At 40.8% G+C, this 17,292-nt stretch overlaps 1 protein-coding gene across 2 annotated transcripts; it reads left to right on the top strand.

The window, feature by feature from the left end:
* The first annotated feature begins 4,160 nt into the window (after positions 1 to 4,160).
* On the top strand, positions 4,161 to 16,128 carry il17rel (interleukin 17 receptor E-like). 2 transcript variants are annotated; one of them, XM_070992264.1, is made up of 18 exons: positions 4,161 to 4,397; positions 6,388 to 6,415; positions 6,930 to 7,079; positions 8,467 to 8,573; positions 8,914 to 9,028; positions 9,264 to 9,308; positions 9,608 to 9,747; positions 10,664 to 10,735; positions 10,850 to 10,904; positions 11,015 to 11,178; positions 12,532 to 12,576; positions 13,164 to 13,221; positions 13,381 to 13,526; positions 14,017 to 14,076; positions 14,171 to 14,228; positions 14,930 to 15,061; positions 15,453 to 15,509; positions 15,600 to 16,128. In XM_070992264.1, exons 1-18 carry the CDS (start codon positions 4,284 to 4,286, stop codon positions 15,719 to 15,721), a joined length of 1,668 nt encoding a protein of 555 aa, XP_070848365.1. In that variant the 5' UTR covers positions 4,161 to 4,283; the 3' UTR covers positions 15,722 to 16,128. The 2 variants fall into 2 exon arrangements, with proteins under 2 accessions (XP_070848365.1, XP_070848366.1); XM_070992265.1 differs by lacking the exons at positions 4,161 to 4,397; positions 6,930 to 7,079 and having other exon boundaries at positions 6,391 to 6,415.
* Positions 16,129 to 17,292: the final 1,164 nt, after the last annotated feature.

Here is a 17,292-nt window from a genome sequence, read left to right as displayed (position 1 = left end):
TTAAGTCTGCAATAAAGTTAATAATAATATATTTAGGCTAACATGACTTTATCAGACTGATATTTTTTGCAGCGCAGGATGAGCAAAGATTGATCATTCTTGGGGGATGAGCAGCTTACAGCGGCGGACAGCAGGTTAAAAGGTAAATCAGGCCTTTGGATATTACACAGAAACCGAGACAAGTCTGTGGGCCAGAAGTGAAAGGGACAGGAGAGTTGTCCTTAATTTGGTAAAAGAGCGCTCTGCAGTCCGCGCTGTCACTGCCCAGAGGTCCAGTAGATCACCCCCATATTAAGAAATAACTTTATTCTAACATTGAAACTCTTGACCGGACGCTTACATGACGGTTGAAACGGGCTATAGGATCATGACAGAAATCATTTTCATAAGCTAAAGTAAAACTGGTTTGGAGTCTTCCCATGAAAAAAGTCCCTAAGTCTTTGGTGGAGTGTAGGGGACACCCCGAGGGCGTCTCCTACAGTCTAATTATTTTCACTTTATGTATGTATGTATGTATGTATGTATGTATGTATGTATGTATGTATGTATGTATGTATGTATGTATGTATGTATGTATGTATGTATGTGTTCACTGTCTGTGAAGAAGCTCACCAGTCTGGTATGAGGAATGACCCGTTTTTGTGATATCGCGGGGGACAAGTCGATTTAACAACCTGTTTAGGATCCAAGCTCCTTGAGTCGCGCGTAATTACGCACAGCACGTTCCTCAGAATGTAAAGCGCAGAGAGCGCAACTATAATTTCTACTTCTATTTGATGACTACGGATATTTGTTCAAGAATTTTATTCATATACAAGCAGGTAAGAGGAAACATTTCCATTTGTAATACGTTGAAAACAATTCGTTTGTAAATTCTTTCATTATTCTTATTCTTAAAATTATGTTTGAGAAAAGCTTAAATAGAATACTGGTATTAGGGATAAGCCTCCTTCTTACTTATATGGGGTTTATAACTGGTGAGGAATGTTAATGAGACATTAATTGTTGTACATCAACAACTTCTCCAGCAGAACTTGCTTTGTGTAGCTTTTTTTTTTTTTTTTAATTCGGCAGGAAAATCCGTCCAATGTTCCATTTTTACCTTTCACGTTTTGGAAAATTACTGCAGAGCGTAAAAATACATTTAATAACATCCTCAACTGCAGCCATGACAGATTATTCCAGTGGAGGAATCACTTATTACAACAGAAAATCTGCAGACTGCGTGTCCTATGTGGCTATAAAATGAGAACTCCCCAGTCTTTATTAACAACTTACCAAGAGTTATGACTACACACTTGGGGCTCACTATGAATAAAAACCCGTGAGACAAATTATTAATGGCTTACTGACATTTATAGCTTCATTATTATCACACAGAAAACCAAAGCAAATATTCCCGAGAGTCATGACTGTAATACACACTGAATCCCAGCAGATAGAGCCATTACTCAAAAGGAGATGAGCAGGTTTAACCCACCACTGATTGTGCAAAGTACCAAAGCAGTTAAAGCGTTTCAAAGCGTATATTCAGGAAATGTTTGGTTGCAAGGTTTGTGAAGAAATACTACAATAAATAAATAAAGGTCTTAACCTTTGCTCCCGGTCAAAGTCAGAGGAGTCACAAGCTGTCAAATGCAGGCTACTCTATTGCCTATTGTTTGCTTCACACCTATCTGGCACGGTGTGCGTGTTGCTATCTACATAATTGATTGTGATTTATCACAGTTGTGTGTGCATGTTTGTCTTACATGGTTCCTGTTTGGCACAGCGGTTGGTCTAGCTGGATAGTTGCCACTATTCTATTATTAGGCACATGTTCAGCTGAGTCACAACAAGTCTCATTCTTTTTTCTGTGCTTGTATCCTTGAGATTAAACTCTTTTGTGTTTACATGGTGAAAAGATCAAATCGGATTTTAATGTCAAGAACTCCAAGAATCGGGCTTTGCTTGACTGAAACTAAGTGTGGCTGTAATCAGTTTACTTGTCCCATCGCCATAATCTTTTATGGTGCTCTTTGATATTATTGCACAACCCAGCATTTAAAAGAAGACCGGCGCCTGACAGAAAAACACAACTGAAGCTATTGTTCTTGCACCGCTATGGGGAGGCTGTTGGCACACAGACTTTTTACATGGCCTTCTCTATCTGTGTTGGCCCTAATTTTAATGACCGATTGGCTGCCCTTCATACTATCAAATCACGTAAGAATAACCTGGAAGCCACATGGTAAGATCTTCCCTGTCTCATTCCCAGCATTAGATTGTTACAAATTTGCCTCAGAGCATTTCCTTTTAGTTGCTTTGTGGACGACTCATGTCTACACAGCACATTGTGCCTCTGGCTGAACTAGTTGTTCTTATGAGTGGCTCTGGGAAACAATGTCATCAGTCTGGTGTGAGAGATGTTCCTGCTTGGCGTGTTTAAGTACTGCATGTTACTCAATATTGGAGGAAAATACAAGATGCATGACACAAAAAGCATAAACAATCAACGTGCCTATCATTTAAAGACACAGAGTGATTGATTTAAAGTTCATCCAATGACTGTATAGTGTGATTTGTAGTGGTGAACCTACAGAGAATTATCACCCAGCTCTGCAGTTCCTGTCAGCCGTATGGCGTTTATAGCTTCTTCCAGCTCCCTGTTTTGGTTTCTGGGCCCACAATTTTGCTGTTTTGGTTTACATTAGCTGCCTTACTAATGCAGCTTTTGGCAGATGCTGTTCTCAGACACGTAAGTCTAAAAACCCATTGTACGCAGCTAGCTGGTGAATGCAGCTGGAGCATTTAGCAGCTAGACAGCCAGATATTTCCCCCTGGAGTTGGCTGAAAGCTAAAAAGGAGAGTAAATATTGGACTTTTCCCCACAAACACAAGTCAACATAAACGCTAGTGTTGCTAATTTGTATCTGCTCTAAGTGTAAATAAAGATAGATTTGTCATATCAACTTAACAACATGTCAGTGTTAACTGCTTGTTTCGCTGCTCCCAAATAGCCAAATAAGAAATCATTGCAAGCCAAAGAAATGATTATTCTTTTATATTGTATATATATACTCCTCAGATTTTATAGTTTCAGACAGTCCTTCCAGCTACGTTCAGCCACACAGTGTGTTGTCCATGTAAGGTCATGCAGCTGTAGCTTAAAGCCAAGAGGAAGTTTTCTTTATGCAATCACTGGGGAGTTAAATGTCAGCGGTCACTAACTGAAGCCTTGGGCGGCATTTCTGCTGGTGACATTATCAACCAAACCTTAAGAAACACGAGCCGCTCATGAACATTTAAGCACCCAAAACCCTGCCCCCGATCTCCAAACTCAAGCAACAATATTGTTTTTGCACATCGCGCTCCCACCTTGCCCTCTGGCTTCAGAAAAGGTTGCACGGGGTGAGCACAGAGTAATGAACATTGTGCTTGTATCCAATTTCAGCCACCACGTCTTCCCCCTCAACTTGACTGAACCTGATTTAATAGGATGTAAAAGCAAGATTCTTATATTTACAGTAAGTGTTAAAAGGTTTTCTGTCAGGAAAAAGCTGTGCCAGGTACGCTTTGATTTTCTGAATGAATCAGTGTGAACTGAAGCAATAGTAAAAAAAAAAAAAAAAAAAAAATTGAGTTGGGAAATTCTTCTCTTTTCCAGTAAATCCTGATAGAGATTTACACCTTTTACTGTTTGTGTGAGTGTGTGTGGCGGTAACACTTCCCCTTAACTACAGTTCCTTGCCTTGACAGTCAAGTAGACATTTTAAGGGGTACCATGAGTGGCAGTTATCAACATCAGATGAAGAAGGGAAAAGGGTGTGCAGTGTGACTTGTATGACTGACTATGCTTAGACCTTATTGGAAGTGTTGCTGAAGAGGAAAATCCCTCATGTTTGTGTCTCTTTCTCTCCACACACAGGCAGTAACAAATATATTCACAACCTCCAAGCCCCGCCCCCCACCAAGGAATATTTAAATCCAAACTTTTCAGCTACTTGTCTTTCACTTTGTGTGCTTGGCTCTGCCCCAGCACACTACACACTGGATTTGATCAATCACATTTTGGGGAAAAATAACCCTCCACCCATCCAACTACCTGCCCAGACCAGGCAGTCTCCCAGCTGACTGTCATCCTACTCTGCCTCAGAAGGATAAGAGGAGTGGGAAGAAGAAGAAGAAGAAGAAGAAGAAGAAGAAGAAGAAGAAGAAGAAGAAGAAGAAGAAGAAGAAGAAACAGATTACAGGAGAAGAAGAAGAGCATCAGGAGAATCTGTGTCCAGTGTTGGCTGCTGAAAATGATCCTTTGGGTTGCCCTGCTGATGTCTCTCTGCTGTTTGGGTCTGAATGGAGCTGCAGCAGGAAGCACAGGACTGGGGAGGATAGAGCAATGTGACACCAGGTGTTCTCAGGTAAAAGTGCATCATCAGGAACATTTAAAAACCAAACAGCAGCATACACTCACAGATTGTCACTGAGTTGCTAAATGAAGTAAATGTGTCCTGTTGTTAACTGCTGCTGATACTACAGTACAACAGCTGTGATTGAGTCTACTGCTACAGCTAATAAAATCAGTGCTACAGCTGCAGCTACTAACACTGCTAGTTCTTTTGCACAGTTTTGGGTGACAGGGCTTCTGAGGTAAACTGTGGCTGTGCATTTCCTCGAAGGCTCTCCAAACAGGAGGTGAACGGCTAAATAAGAATGAGCGGGCTCTTGTGCGATGCCATAAATCCAATTCCTGACACTGTGTGACTCACCCATTGACTCACTTAAACATTTTAAAGTGCAGGGATGCATCAAAGGTTGGCATGCAACCTGAAGCACGCACGCTGTACAAGCATCTGAGCTCACGTTTGTGGTTGTGGTATTTTCTAATCCCATACTCACTTAATCATTTACTGGAGGCTTAGTAGGAGAACAAAACACATGCCAATCAAATTGGGTGGAGTGTGGATAGGTAATGCTGATCTGCTGTAGCCTGCTTACTTCTCGCTCAGCAGTGGTCAAATGTAACTGAGCACTTCTGCTCAAGTGATGTACTTAAGTGCAAATGCAAGCATTACTAGTTACTTACAGATATTGTTTTTTCATCAGCTTCTTGTCCAATTAAAACCATGAATTTGGTGATTTTGAGTTTGAATATTTCTTATACACTGAAGGATTAAGTGTTTCTTTATGGGTAGAGAAAACTCTCAGGGTGCCCACCCCTTGGCGCTGCCCCTTATTTTAGAGCACAATGAATACTTTAACTTTTTGTATTATGTTTTGCTGATAATACCCAGTGTGGTATTAGTACTTTTACTTAAGGATCTGAATAGTTCTACCACCAGTCTCACAGTGACCTGAACACAATTATAATCTCTGTATATTTTAGTTATATCTTTTTTTTTCTAGCTTCCAGGATCAGTATCAGCTTTATTGGCAAAGTGTGTTTGTGCACATGCAGGGAATTTAACTTCAGTTTAAACATTGCGCTCCATTCACTTGTGTAGGAAAAAAATCATGCTTTGAGTGCACAATAAAGACACTTTTCTACCTGGTTTGCAAGTCTCTACAGGTGCGTGTGCTCAATAGCCGCTAACAACCTCCCAAAAAATCCAAACATTTTATTCCAGACATCTTTTCACAGTTTGAAACTTCGATGTGAGCTGTGTTGACTTTCAAAACATCATTTTATCATATGACCTATGACATCATATGAACGACCACATGTACTGATTCGGAATACTGTTTGGTGTCATAACAAAATGATGGACGGCCCAGGACAATGCCTCATCAAGAAAAATCAGTTTAACCAAAGATCAACTGAGGTTTTACCATATTTAGAGAAGATCCCAAAGCATTCGGTTGATAAATGACATTCTCCACGTCATTCAAGTAAAAACACACTCAACCATGTCAGTCATCACTGGGGGCAGGAGCAGGAGCACATCTGAATATTTGGAATAGTTTTTGAACAGCATATTTCCTGGATGATGAATAAACAAGGATGTTTTTTAAAAAGTTTTGGAAGTGAGCGTATTGGCGAATTGTACTTACTTGGTGATGGTGCTGTCTGGAATGTTGCCATTTTAACGTCATTTAAAATTAGCACAGGCTCTTGTTGCAACTGCCTTCTTAAAGCACAGCCGGAAGAGTGGAATATAAAATAGATAGATTTTAATAGGTAGATTGTCCGTTTGGCTCTTTGTTGGACCATAACAAGCTGGGTTTCACTTGATGGAGCAATGAGGATGTAAAAAGCTCCTGGCTGTCAGGGAATTCCCTGTTCTGCAGAGCTGTTGCCTTTGTTCTATTTGTTAAGAATTACTTTATCAATGCAGCTCCTCACAAAGATCCCCAAAAGAGTTACAACCTGTTTCACTTGAGTGCCTCCTCTTTCCTCTGCTCTCCTGGCAGGGCCTTCAGTGCAAGACCAAGCCAGACTGTGAGTATGGACATGCATGGTTGTTACATCACATCCACATTCATGCACGCACACATGATTCTGCACAATAACTCACCAAATACTGCCAAGAGCCAGTTTAATATGCTTGTGTTTTACTGTTATGTTACCAAAGAGACTCTATTCAATGATGGCAATTGCAGGGTTGAAAAAGTATGTAAAACCACATAAAGACCATCATGTCAGACTAAAACCTCCTATTGAAACATGGAAATCATTGTTAGAGATCTGAAGTGAGAGTGCACAACCTATCAAAAGATATTAGAAACAGTTGACTGCGCTACTGCCTGACTGAAATGCAAATATTAGGCTGCACAATTGACATGAAAGTGCACACCCAATATGATAACTTGCACTGAACTTCAATGCATATGTCAGATTATTGGCAGTATAGATGGCAGAAATGCCCAACTGGATCAAAAGTTCGACCATCTTTGGTATGACCGCTCTGAAAGGTGGTATCTGCATGTTTTTTTTCTGGCTCTGTCCTGCGCAGATTTGTTTCCTCCTCCGTGTCAGAACCCCGCTGAAGGTCTCGGCACCTCCTCTGTGTTCCACAACGTCAGCCTCTCCACAGTCATGAGGTGCGAAGGGAGGCAGAAGTGCTCGCTACACCTCAGAATCAAAGCCAGGTTACATCTTAATGGTATGTAGATTTCATCACTTGAAATGCACACAACATTAATTAGATGCTTTTATTAAACATGAGAGTCTGTTGGTGCCGAGCTGTCCTTTGATTAGCCATCTAGCTGACCTCATTCCATTTTCAACTTCCATCCGCAAGGTGAGAAACTCTGAGTGACAAACACTCATCAGTTGAATTCCTCAGGGGGGTTATCTAGTTATCACTATTGAAACTACATTCTGGCACCTAGCTATAAACCAGCAGATTGGTAACACTTGTTGGCTGATACAGACTTACCAACCATCAGCTGTCCTCTGGTGATGTCTATCCTGTGGGCACCACGGCTAATGTTTCATGCCATGCTGGCCAAGACTTCCTGTTCTGTGTATTTACAGTCTGATTCGCAACTTGAGACGCTTTTAGATGACATTTCGGCTGATCCCTATAAACAGATAACTGCTTACGAAAGCTAAATCGTCATCAGGCGAGATTCTTCACATGGACTGTTTACCTGCATGCAGCCAAAGCCCGCTCAAACGTGATTGGTAAATACAACTCAGACTACGAATGGGAAGTTATCAGCCGGGGGTGGTGTAGGGGTGGAGGGGGGAGTAGAAGAAAAGCGTGGGTTCATTCATTCATTTAATCTATGATGGATGTAAACCGTACAGTGACAGTGAGGCTCATAGGGAACCAATGTAAACGCTGATGGTGTCATTATTCTATAGCCCTTAAATTATGAATTATCAAATTATCAATGCAGTTTAAAGTAAATAGCAAATAAATTCACACAACAGGATTTAACAGGATGTAGTAATCAGTGGCTTTCTGTACGTAGATTCTCCATGGCTGACCTTCAAACCTACGGAAGTTACAACTTTAACTTTCTCAAAAAGAGGAAATTTCTAAGGCACTTCTTTGGCTGTAACCACACCAACATGCGACTAGCCATGGTTAGGAATGGTTATCAGTGCATGATAAGACATTTAAAGCACGCAGATAAACAGTAAAGGAAGTCTCATTCATAAAAAAAAAAACAAACACTTTTCATCATCAAACTTCTGCTTTTGCATACCGAATATGCGGACTGATGTTTTTTCTTCCTGATTCTGCACATGGAGCACATGATCTGACAACTTGTGCGTAAAGGCTCACATTCACGAGCAGGATTTCCTCACTGTCTGGGCTGGAGTGGGGAATTCCCTTTGATCCAAGTCTTTAATCCACTCTGCCAATAAAGTATGACACGTTGTTCATCCTGTATGACACCCAAACTTATGCTGACTCACATTGAAATGGATTACTAGTTTTTGAATGGTTAACTGGTGAACTGTTACTGTTTGACGACTTGGTTTTGGGTCTTCAAGCCATCTTCTTGCTTCTGAGTTTGATAGAATTTTCTCCCCAGAGTCCATCCATGGCGTGTCCATCTGCGCTGTCATCACAGGGATGGTGTCAACCTGCCGAATCCTCAGCTTCACACGAGCATCCAGACAGAGAATGTCTGGACTGCAGGTACTGTTACCAGCACCATCATTGAACATTTAGTTACACTTTAATCGTGTCATGCACAAGTGACTTCTTGGTTAGAGTAGGCTTTCATGTTTTGCCAGTATGGTAAGAAAGCAAATGCACATAGGAAACAATAGTTTAAGGGATGAAATTACATTGTCCAAACAGCAGGTTAATTATTCTTCTGTAACATCTGGAATGTTTTTTTCATGCATCAGTCACTTATTTGACACCGAACCATGACATTACTTTAGGCTGACATGGAGCACACATGCACATCATTTCCCATGGTGATTGCTAAATTTTGACACCTTGTGTGCTTTTATCTGCTCTTTTCCTGAAGGTGGAAGTTGAGAATGATTGCACTGTTGTTTCTCCGAGCCAACAAGTCAAAGTAACAGTGAAAACTGTGCCGAGCTACTGCGGCATAACCTGGACAGGCACCTATGAAGCTCCAGGTAAGAACATGTTTGCAAAGCTCTGCTAACACGCACCCATGGGCTCATGAGCCGCAATGTACTAAAAGGAAATAATTGAAGTCAATAAATAGTGTCATTAAAGCTCCCAAGTATCTCCCGATAACTGATAAAAACCATTTGCAACACTGTGATCCTCACTTATGTTAAGTTGAAGGTAAATGATTCATCAGGTGGATATTATGTAAAAGTTACACATTATTGCTTTTCTCCACAGAATGCATCAGTGGAGATTTGCAAAGCCATGTCCCAGAATGCATCAGTAAGAACATATTTTTTCTCCAGTGAACAAGACAATGCATAATTATGTCTAATGTACAGTATTATAAGTCTTCTCATAGGTTGCATATGTCAGTTTGCCCAAAGAAGTTAATCAAAGAGTGACTTTCTCCTCTGAGATTGTTTTATTCGAATACATTTTACAGACCTAATGTGGTAAAACGACCCAATGTTTAACAATACAATGGTTACATTTTGTCAGAATATTTCTTCATTCTACGACCCCTCAGACTCTTGTGAGTCAACACTCAGACAGTAACATCTAACTAACATCTCTTTCAGCTGGGAGGCTGTCGTATGATATAAACCCACAGAGGAAGGAGCTGAATGTCAGTGTGGCAGACATGCTGGAAGACCACAACTACCACCTCCGTCTGTGCCATAAGGATTTCATATGCATTGGCACAGGGGCGAATACAATGGTTAGTCCCGCAATTTATTGGAAACTGCTGAATATTCACAATGAACATACATTAATTTACCATTTCTCATATCTACTTTAATTACTACATTACATTATCTTACAGTTTCTTACATTCCTGGGTTTCAAATTTTTATTGAAAAGATAAATAGTCCTACCAATCTCAACCCAACTGAGTGGCAGCATACAAATATTATAGAAACCTTCCTCACTCATATGACAGTGCACATTCAGTATAGTACTCATACGCTGGGCAGATAGCCAATCATACTTTAGGACAACTATGTGGCACTTGGGGTGGCTACCTGCTGGACACTAAATTGCCTGCCCATTCATGACCCGTGCAAGGTGTACCCTTACCCAATGGGTGCTGGGAAGCCTCCTCTGCGCTGCAACCCTGAACAGGATATGTTGGTACAGTTACAGCATGGATGACTTTGTGCATAGTAGAGGTCCTGCCTCTGATGTGATAACACATATAATATGTAAGTCACATCAGAGGTAAATTAAGATATTATCTTAATTTATTAAGATATTATCTTAATTTACACTTGGCAGGCTTCTATAAAAACTACCTATCCTTTCTAAACATGAGCACTGTTATCACTCCTATAAATGAATTTCTAATGTCAGAGTGACCTTTGATACTTCAAAACATTCTCCTGCTAACTACTTTGTGAATCAGCAGCAGAGATAAATTTGAAACGCGATCTCTCACTGACTCACTATCTTTAATTCTCTGTTCATTTTATGACGCCAAACGTGATTGCCACGCTTGAAAACACTCGCTTGTACAGTGTGAGACTCTGTGGCTAATCAATCATTTTACTCAGGAATCAGTTACCAAACACCAACCCGTGCACGCACGTGCACACATGCCAAAGAATGAATGTTGCAAAGCTTTGTTTGCCTTCCAGATTAAGAAGGAGGAACTTGTGAAGAGCACCACCCTCCCGTACTCCCGACCTTTGCCCTGCCTCTGCATCGAGGTAAAGTTCCCAGCAACACTCTTGGGTTTTAAACACTTATTATCTGTTTGCATTAGTAACCAATTGCACAAAAAGGCACTGAACCTTTGATACTCATACACAAACTCCTCACAGGGATGGTCAGCTGTGATGGATGCCCCCAGAGTTCAGGTCTGCCCCTTCAAAGACCGTGAGTTGATTGCTTGTAGTGTCAATTTGGTTGTAAACTGAGCACGTGCTTGTAGCACTTCAAAACTGATGCCATATCAGCTGAAAAGATGTACCCTAACCTGCCTGCAGGCCTCGAGGAGCTGTGGTTTGGGATTAATTTCGACCCACTGGAGGGGACGCTGTCGTGGCAGCCCGCCTGTCCAGTGACTGCTGCTGTTGTGTTGTGTCAGGAAGGAGAGGACGGCGTGTGCGTGGATCTGCCTCACGCATCCCAGAATGTCAGCAGAGAAAAGGTACAAGCCTCTGACATGTTGAAGCAGCACCTGTGTTTACCTTGCGAGCTTGTTATAGTCGCTTGAAGCTGGTGCGCATGTGAGCCAACAATGCACACAATCATTGCGCATACTAGGCGTGCCAGAAATGCCACACAGATAACGAATGCATCGAGATTCTGTGAGTCAGAAACCGGGTTGTCTTGTGTCAGGACACACAGATTAGTCACTAATGCTAAAATATATATATATATATATATATATATATATATATATATATATATATATATATGTGTGTGTGTGTGTGTGTCTATCTATCTATCTATCTATCTATCTATCTATCTATCTATCTATCTATCTATCTATCTATCTATCTATCTATCTATCTATCTATCTATCTATCTATCTATCTATCTATCTGAGAAGACATGAGACACAATAATGATTCAAAGTGAGTTTATCTTCCCTCTTGCTTCAGCTCATGTAGATGCTGAGTTATGTTGTTATTATAAGTGCCCGACCCACATAAAGCTTTTCCAAACAGTTGCTGACATACACAGTAGGGTTGCAAGAACAAAGGGAGAGCTTGCACATCTGGGGGTCTTCAGATGACACAGACATTGCACTTTTCTTGGCTTCGGCTCCCTCTACATTTCAGAATTGATTGTGTATTAAAGCACATCTTGGACTGGCCCCAGAGTATGAAATAGATCTTTTATGGACTGCTTCTTCTGATTTTGTAACCAGAGAGGATGGGGCTTTCCCTGCAGGGGTCCCACAACTCTGGGATGAACATCCTTTTAGTATGGCAATGATGCTTATGCATATCTGTGCTGAAGCATGTGTATAGAGTATGTGCGTATGTATATATTTCTATATGTACACAGTTCCATTGTGGGGACTCAACATCCTTCCCAAAAATAAAGAAAACACGACTCTGTGTGTGTGTGTGCGTGCGCGCACAATATACTGTATTATAGATTACATATTATGCATATTTGCTTTTTTATCACCTTTGTAACACCTCAGTAACATTTTATTGATTTTATTATCGTTCTTTTATTGTCTGGTAATGGACTTTGTAACATGCACTTCTGATCATCTGACCATCTAATTAATCCCGAGGACGTGTCACTTGAGGATCTCTGATATGATAAATATAATATAAAAATATCCAGTGACACATAGAATCTCCCATCTGAAAGCTCAAATAATAAAAATAAAAATAAACAATTGCGCTTGAAACCAAATAAAACATGAGCAGTGTATGTTTTAGTCATTCTGTTCTAAACACTTAAAGTGCCCCCTAAAGTAGTCGTGACACTGCTTTGTGTATGAAGATTGTCATCAGTTTAATCAATCTTTGCTTTTCAGATCACGTTTACTAAAGTGGATCCACATCCTCAACTGTGCATGAAGGTAATGATCACTTTCAGGAGTTTCACTGCAGAGAACCAGTGACGCTGCCTCAGATCATGTTATGCATGTTAATAACAATGCATGATAATGACAAACACACTTTTACTTCAGCGTAAATGTAATTATATGCTAATCTTTGGTGGTATAGACCTACAGGGTTCTAAAATTGGGCAGGTCTTATACAAAAACGATCAGATGCCTCTGTTTAATTGCATTTCCTCTGTGAAGCCAGTTCTATGTAAGGACACCCTACGGTGTTTTATCACTTGTTTACTGTGGTAACTATAGAGAAAAAAGGGGGAAGCTGTGTTCAAATCCTCATCCTTTCCAGCTCATTGCAGCAATGAGAGTTAACTGGTAACCCAACCATAAAGCAGAAGTACTGTTTCTGTTTGTAGTTTTAGATCCTCGCACTGATTCCCAACAGTAGTTAAACCGTTCACTGGAACTGTCTGGGGCCTTGTATTGTGTTTTTAAAAGGCTTCCTGCTGCTCAGTCTCATATCTCTTCGAACAAAGGGTTATGTTTATGAGCTTTATATGTTGGATGAAGATTGTTGCAAAATCTAATTGTTCTGTCTTGCTCAGTTTACTGCAGGCGCTCAGTCGTGGACCAGGTGCCCTTTTTCTGGAACAAGATTTCAAGGTGTCACTTTTTGTCACTTTACTTGCAAATCATATTAGAAGTATCATTCAATTGTGGTGCCACACTGTCAGTGTGTGGCAGTAAATCAACCTGAGAGTAACTTCAGAGCCGCTTTTACACTATATTATGAAGATATGAAGACTGCGCAATCATTTACAGCATGGGAGGTGGTTGTGACCAGAGGACAAGGTATCGAGGACGTGAAGATGTTGTCACAGATCACTGCAACGTTTTCTGTGGGGCTGTGTGAGAAGTCCAAAGGCTCTGCTGCGTGCCAGACCACCGAAACACACACCATACATGTGGTAAGTATCGCACGCTTGCTGTGAATTTCAGGGGGATGCTGGGGGTGCTGATTCCACAAGCTGCCACAACATGCTTGCAGCGATTGCATGGCAGCTTCTTGTGTATCCAGTTACTGTTGTTCTGTATTTCCTTCCTGTTGCTGGGAAGCAACACGTTTTAACAGAAGCGTTGTAGCTCCAACCTATTATTTGTAATTACAAAGCAAAGGTAATAACTCCTTTAAAGATGTTTTATAGGAAATACTGGCTATCTGTCAGTACATCGACCACATAAAAGGTGCAACATGTTTTCCGGTATTTTCCTTGCAGAAAATATGTTTCCACTCTGACATTAATGCTTCATCAATCAATCATCTCTCTCTTGAATTAATATTAAATCGCGTCACGGCTGACACTGAGCTCATAAAAGAAACAAAAAGCAAAACAGAATGCCAGCACAGCACAGTAACACCTGCACAGCTGAGCTTTTTGTCTTCTGTCTGTTTCTCAGGAGAAAAATAAAGCTGTTGGCTTAAACATGAGAGGGGAACTATGCAACTCTTGTCTCCAGGTATGTTTGCCCAGCTCATAGATCTTTTGAGGTAATCTGCACCCTCGCGTTTAGACGGGCAATAACTTTGAATACACATTTTGTATTTGCATAGGTGAAGAGGCTCGATGTGGAGTTCGCTGCCACAGTCGTTCACTGTCTTCAGCAGTGCAGTAAGTGTGGGGTTCCTGCTTCCTATTCCCTAGAGATGAATTATCCTCCTCTTCTTTCCTCTTGTCTTCTTTGGTTTCATCCTGTGTGGTCTATTCCACATTCATCCTAACTCTTTCTTTTCCTCCCTTTCCGCTTAAATATTCACGCCCTGAGGCGCCACATCAGTTTGAAGCGTTAATGGTTTCCACTTTTTCTTTTTTTAAACGTGGTTCGAGGCAGTAATAGACAGTATGTTTACTGTCACGCTATTTCTAATAGGGTAATCACAAATGTATGAGCCTTTGAAGTTCGCCTTAAGTGGTTTCTTGGCATCATTTTGAAAAATAAAAGGAAACTCTGTACGAGCAACCTTTGCCTAAATTCTGTGTGTAATGATGGATCACACCATTATGTATAAACACAGAGCCTCTGAAGGAGGTGAAGAGGATCTTTGATGCACTGTTTTCATTTGAGCTCCAATTTCTTTAGTCCTTACTGAGAACTTGAAACACTGAGAAACAGGAGCAGACTGCTTGTGTCAAAAGGCTAATAAAAATGGAGAATTGTTTCATTATCCTCAAGAGACATTGATTTATAGGAGTACTTCACAAATCAGGGAAATTCACTTACTTGCAACCAACTATCAGCACCTTTAATGCTCACTAATGTACATGTTATATCTGATTTGGTTAACGTGATACCCTGTAAATTCTCTTCACAGATCAATCATCACAGCTCAGACCCGTCATCTCAAGTCAACCCTCTTGGAGCTTGACCTGGGTCGTGGTACCAGCTGGTGTTTGCATCTCTGGGATCATAATTGTCACTGTGGTGCTTCATGTTCTGTTAACCGGTAAGTAGAGTGACACAGCTACGCTCAGTCTTGCAGTATTGTCTTCTTTGCTGACATACTGTTATATGTATGTGTGTGCTGATACAGTGTCCACCCCTCAAGCTCACAGACTCCTGATGAGCCCAACAGGGACTTCTGTCACTGTATATCTCATACCAGAGCTAACATAGCTGTTGCCTTCTTTGTACTTGGGGCACTGTATCTTAGGAGAAAATTTGTGTTTGCAAGTGTTAGCTGCTTGATCATACACGTCCATTTTGCAATAGACCACAGTTAGCAGGACTTGGTTGCTTTACGGCAACCTAAATCCCCAAGTACTGTGAAACTCTATGACAACCAGCCACTGAATTTGTTATGATATTTCCTCATTTCTCACTGTGTTCTATTTTAGTGCATCAGAGGAGGAAACAGAAGAGAAATGGAGGATGTACATTTGAAAAGCAAACAGGTAAGATTACCACAGGCTTTCTTTTGTTGACTACACAAGATATGCGCTATCAAACACCTACAACCTGAACCTCCTCATTTGTTTTGCCAGACCCTGCGTTTGACTGTGCGGTCCCTGTATTACAAACTAAACCTATTCTCCACGGAGGGGTCCTCGTGCCTGATTCACCACAGTACGTGTACGCCGAGAGGGCCAACTTAATCTCTGACTGATGGAAGAACAGTGCTCAGGTCAAAAACGTTACCTGTAATGTGACAGTATAAAAGGTGTTACGCAAACCAGATAAGTTCTCTGTCGAACACAGTGTACAATGTTGATACAGATATTTCAAATGTTACGTATGTTACTGTATACATATGTGCTGCTTAGTATGCTTGTTAGAGTTATTGGCTGTTGTTCGTGTATCCTGTGTTCAGGTGAAAGTTCATGTGTCTTAAACCTGCAGTGTGTAACTTTTGCACGTCACTGAAGATCAGTTTCATTGCCAAAGGAGTTCACACAATGCTGATTAAGCCTATCATCGCCAGGTAAATCTCTCGCGCCGGTAGTGATGTGTTTTACGTCCACCAGCAATGATTGGTTTGCCTGAGTTGAAGGGCGGAGCAACCGTCGCGGCGGAGCAGGCTCAAGCGACCGTGGTGGGAAAACCTAAGAAGCCTCCAAGAAAAGTTTCTGACGCTTCACATAAAAAAGGGAATTGCCAGAGGAAGGTTTGAAGAGTGCGTTAACAGCGTTTGTGTAATCACTTCCACTGTAAGAAGGGGGAGACAGAAGTTCCTCACTGCAGGTTTAAAGTTAAAATATTCATTCAGCTTGCAGCTAAACAGCCAGTTTCCGTCCTAATTTAAATGTCTATTTTCTATATAAAAAAATGTTACATCTGAAAGAAAATCTGCTGATTTTTAATTTCATTTAATTTTATTTTGATCTATTTTAATTTAATTTTCCTTGTATTAGAAGCACACAGCGGCTACAGCCTTACATGCAGCAGATCATTCACAACATTATATCACAGAAATGTCGAAATATGACACAATCACCACTAAGAGTGTTGCCAAACTGTGATTTACGACTATTGTGTCCAAATGTAGTGCAGAGTGTTTGCGTTATTTTGTCCACACCCACATCCAACAGGTATTCTTTGGTATTTAAACATATCAGTTTCCAAGAAATGAGCTTTCACTGGAGCTCTCACAGCTTCTTGTTTGCACACTTGTTCAGACAAGCCAGCGTCTGCTCCATGTCCTTTGAAGTGACTCCTTTCATGCTATGCATATATATTTTTCTCATGCTCACATAATTTACGGAAACACGAGTCAAGATGAATTCTGTTTTGTGATTGCTGAGTGTGCAAATAAGCAATTATTAGCCAACGTGTTCACCATATCTCCTGACAGATGATCACATGTGGCAGAAAAAATCTATCAAAGCAGGTTTAAATAATACAGCTGATGCATATACACCCACGATGTCCAAATGATTCATGGAGATGTAGATTTTTACAATGACAGCTATGAAATCAAGCTTTGAAACACACTGTTTATTAGATATTAGGCACTCTGAGGTTGGTGGAGACGGTATAGATTTGGGTTTATGTGACTTAGTTACCTCTGTTTCTTGAACTTGAATGATTCACCCCCCCAGTTTTTAACTTGTTTTGCTTTGCTTTAGCTCTCATTACATCCACTTAAAGTAAGCTACAAGCCTCTAAGTCATAATTTCAGACCTGATGAAGTGCATTTTTTCCTCTTGATTCCAGTCCAGTGCTTTAGCTTTGATGGTT

The sequence above is a fragment of the Chaetodon trifascialis genome, chromosome 22 (genome assembly GCF_039877785.1).
Source record: "Chaetodon trifascialis isolate fChaTrf1 chromosome 22, fChaTrf1.hap1, whole genome shotgun sequence".
NCBI classification, from domain to species: domain Eukaryota; kingdom Metazoa; phylum Chordata; class Actinopteri; order Chaetodontiformes; family Chaetodontidae; genus Chaetodon; species Chaetodon trifascialis.
Note: the sequence above shows the minus strand (reverse complement) of the source record. Positions and strands in the feature narration are given on the sequence as shown.

Bases quoted from the DNA above. Each gene is read 5' to 3' on its own strand.
- il17rel (XM_070992264.1), top strand. From the start codon at position 4,284: ATGATCCTTTGGGTTGCCCTGCTGATGTCTCTCTGCTGTTTGGGTCTG. The intron at 10,736-10,849 runs GTAAAGTTCCCA...AACTCCTCACAG, and splicing joins TGCCCTGCCTCTGCATCGAG to GGATGGTCAGCTGTGATGGA. The intron at 15,510-15,599 runs GTAAGATTACCA...TTGTTTTGCCAG, and splicing joins TACATTTGAAAAGCAAACAG to ACCCTGCGTTTGACTGTGCG.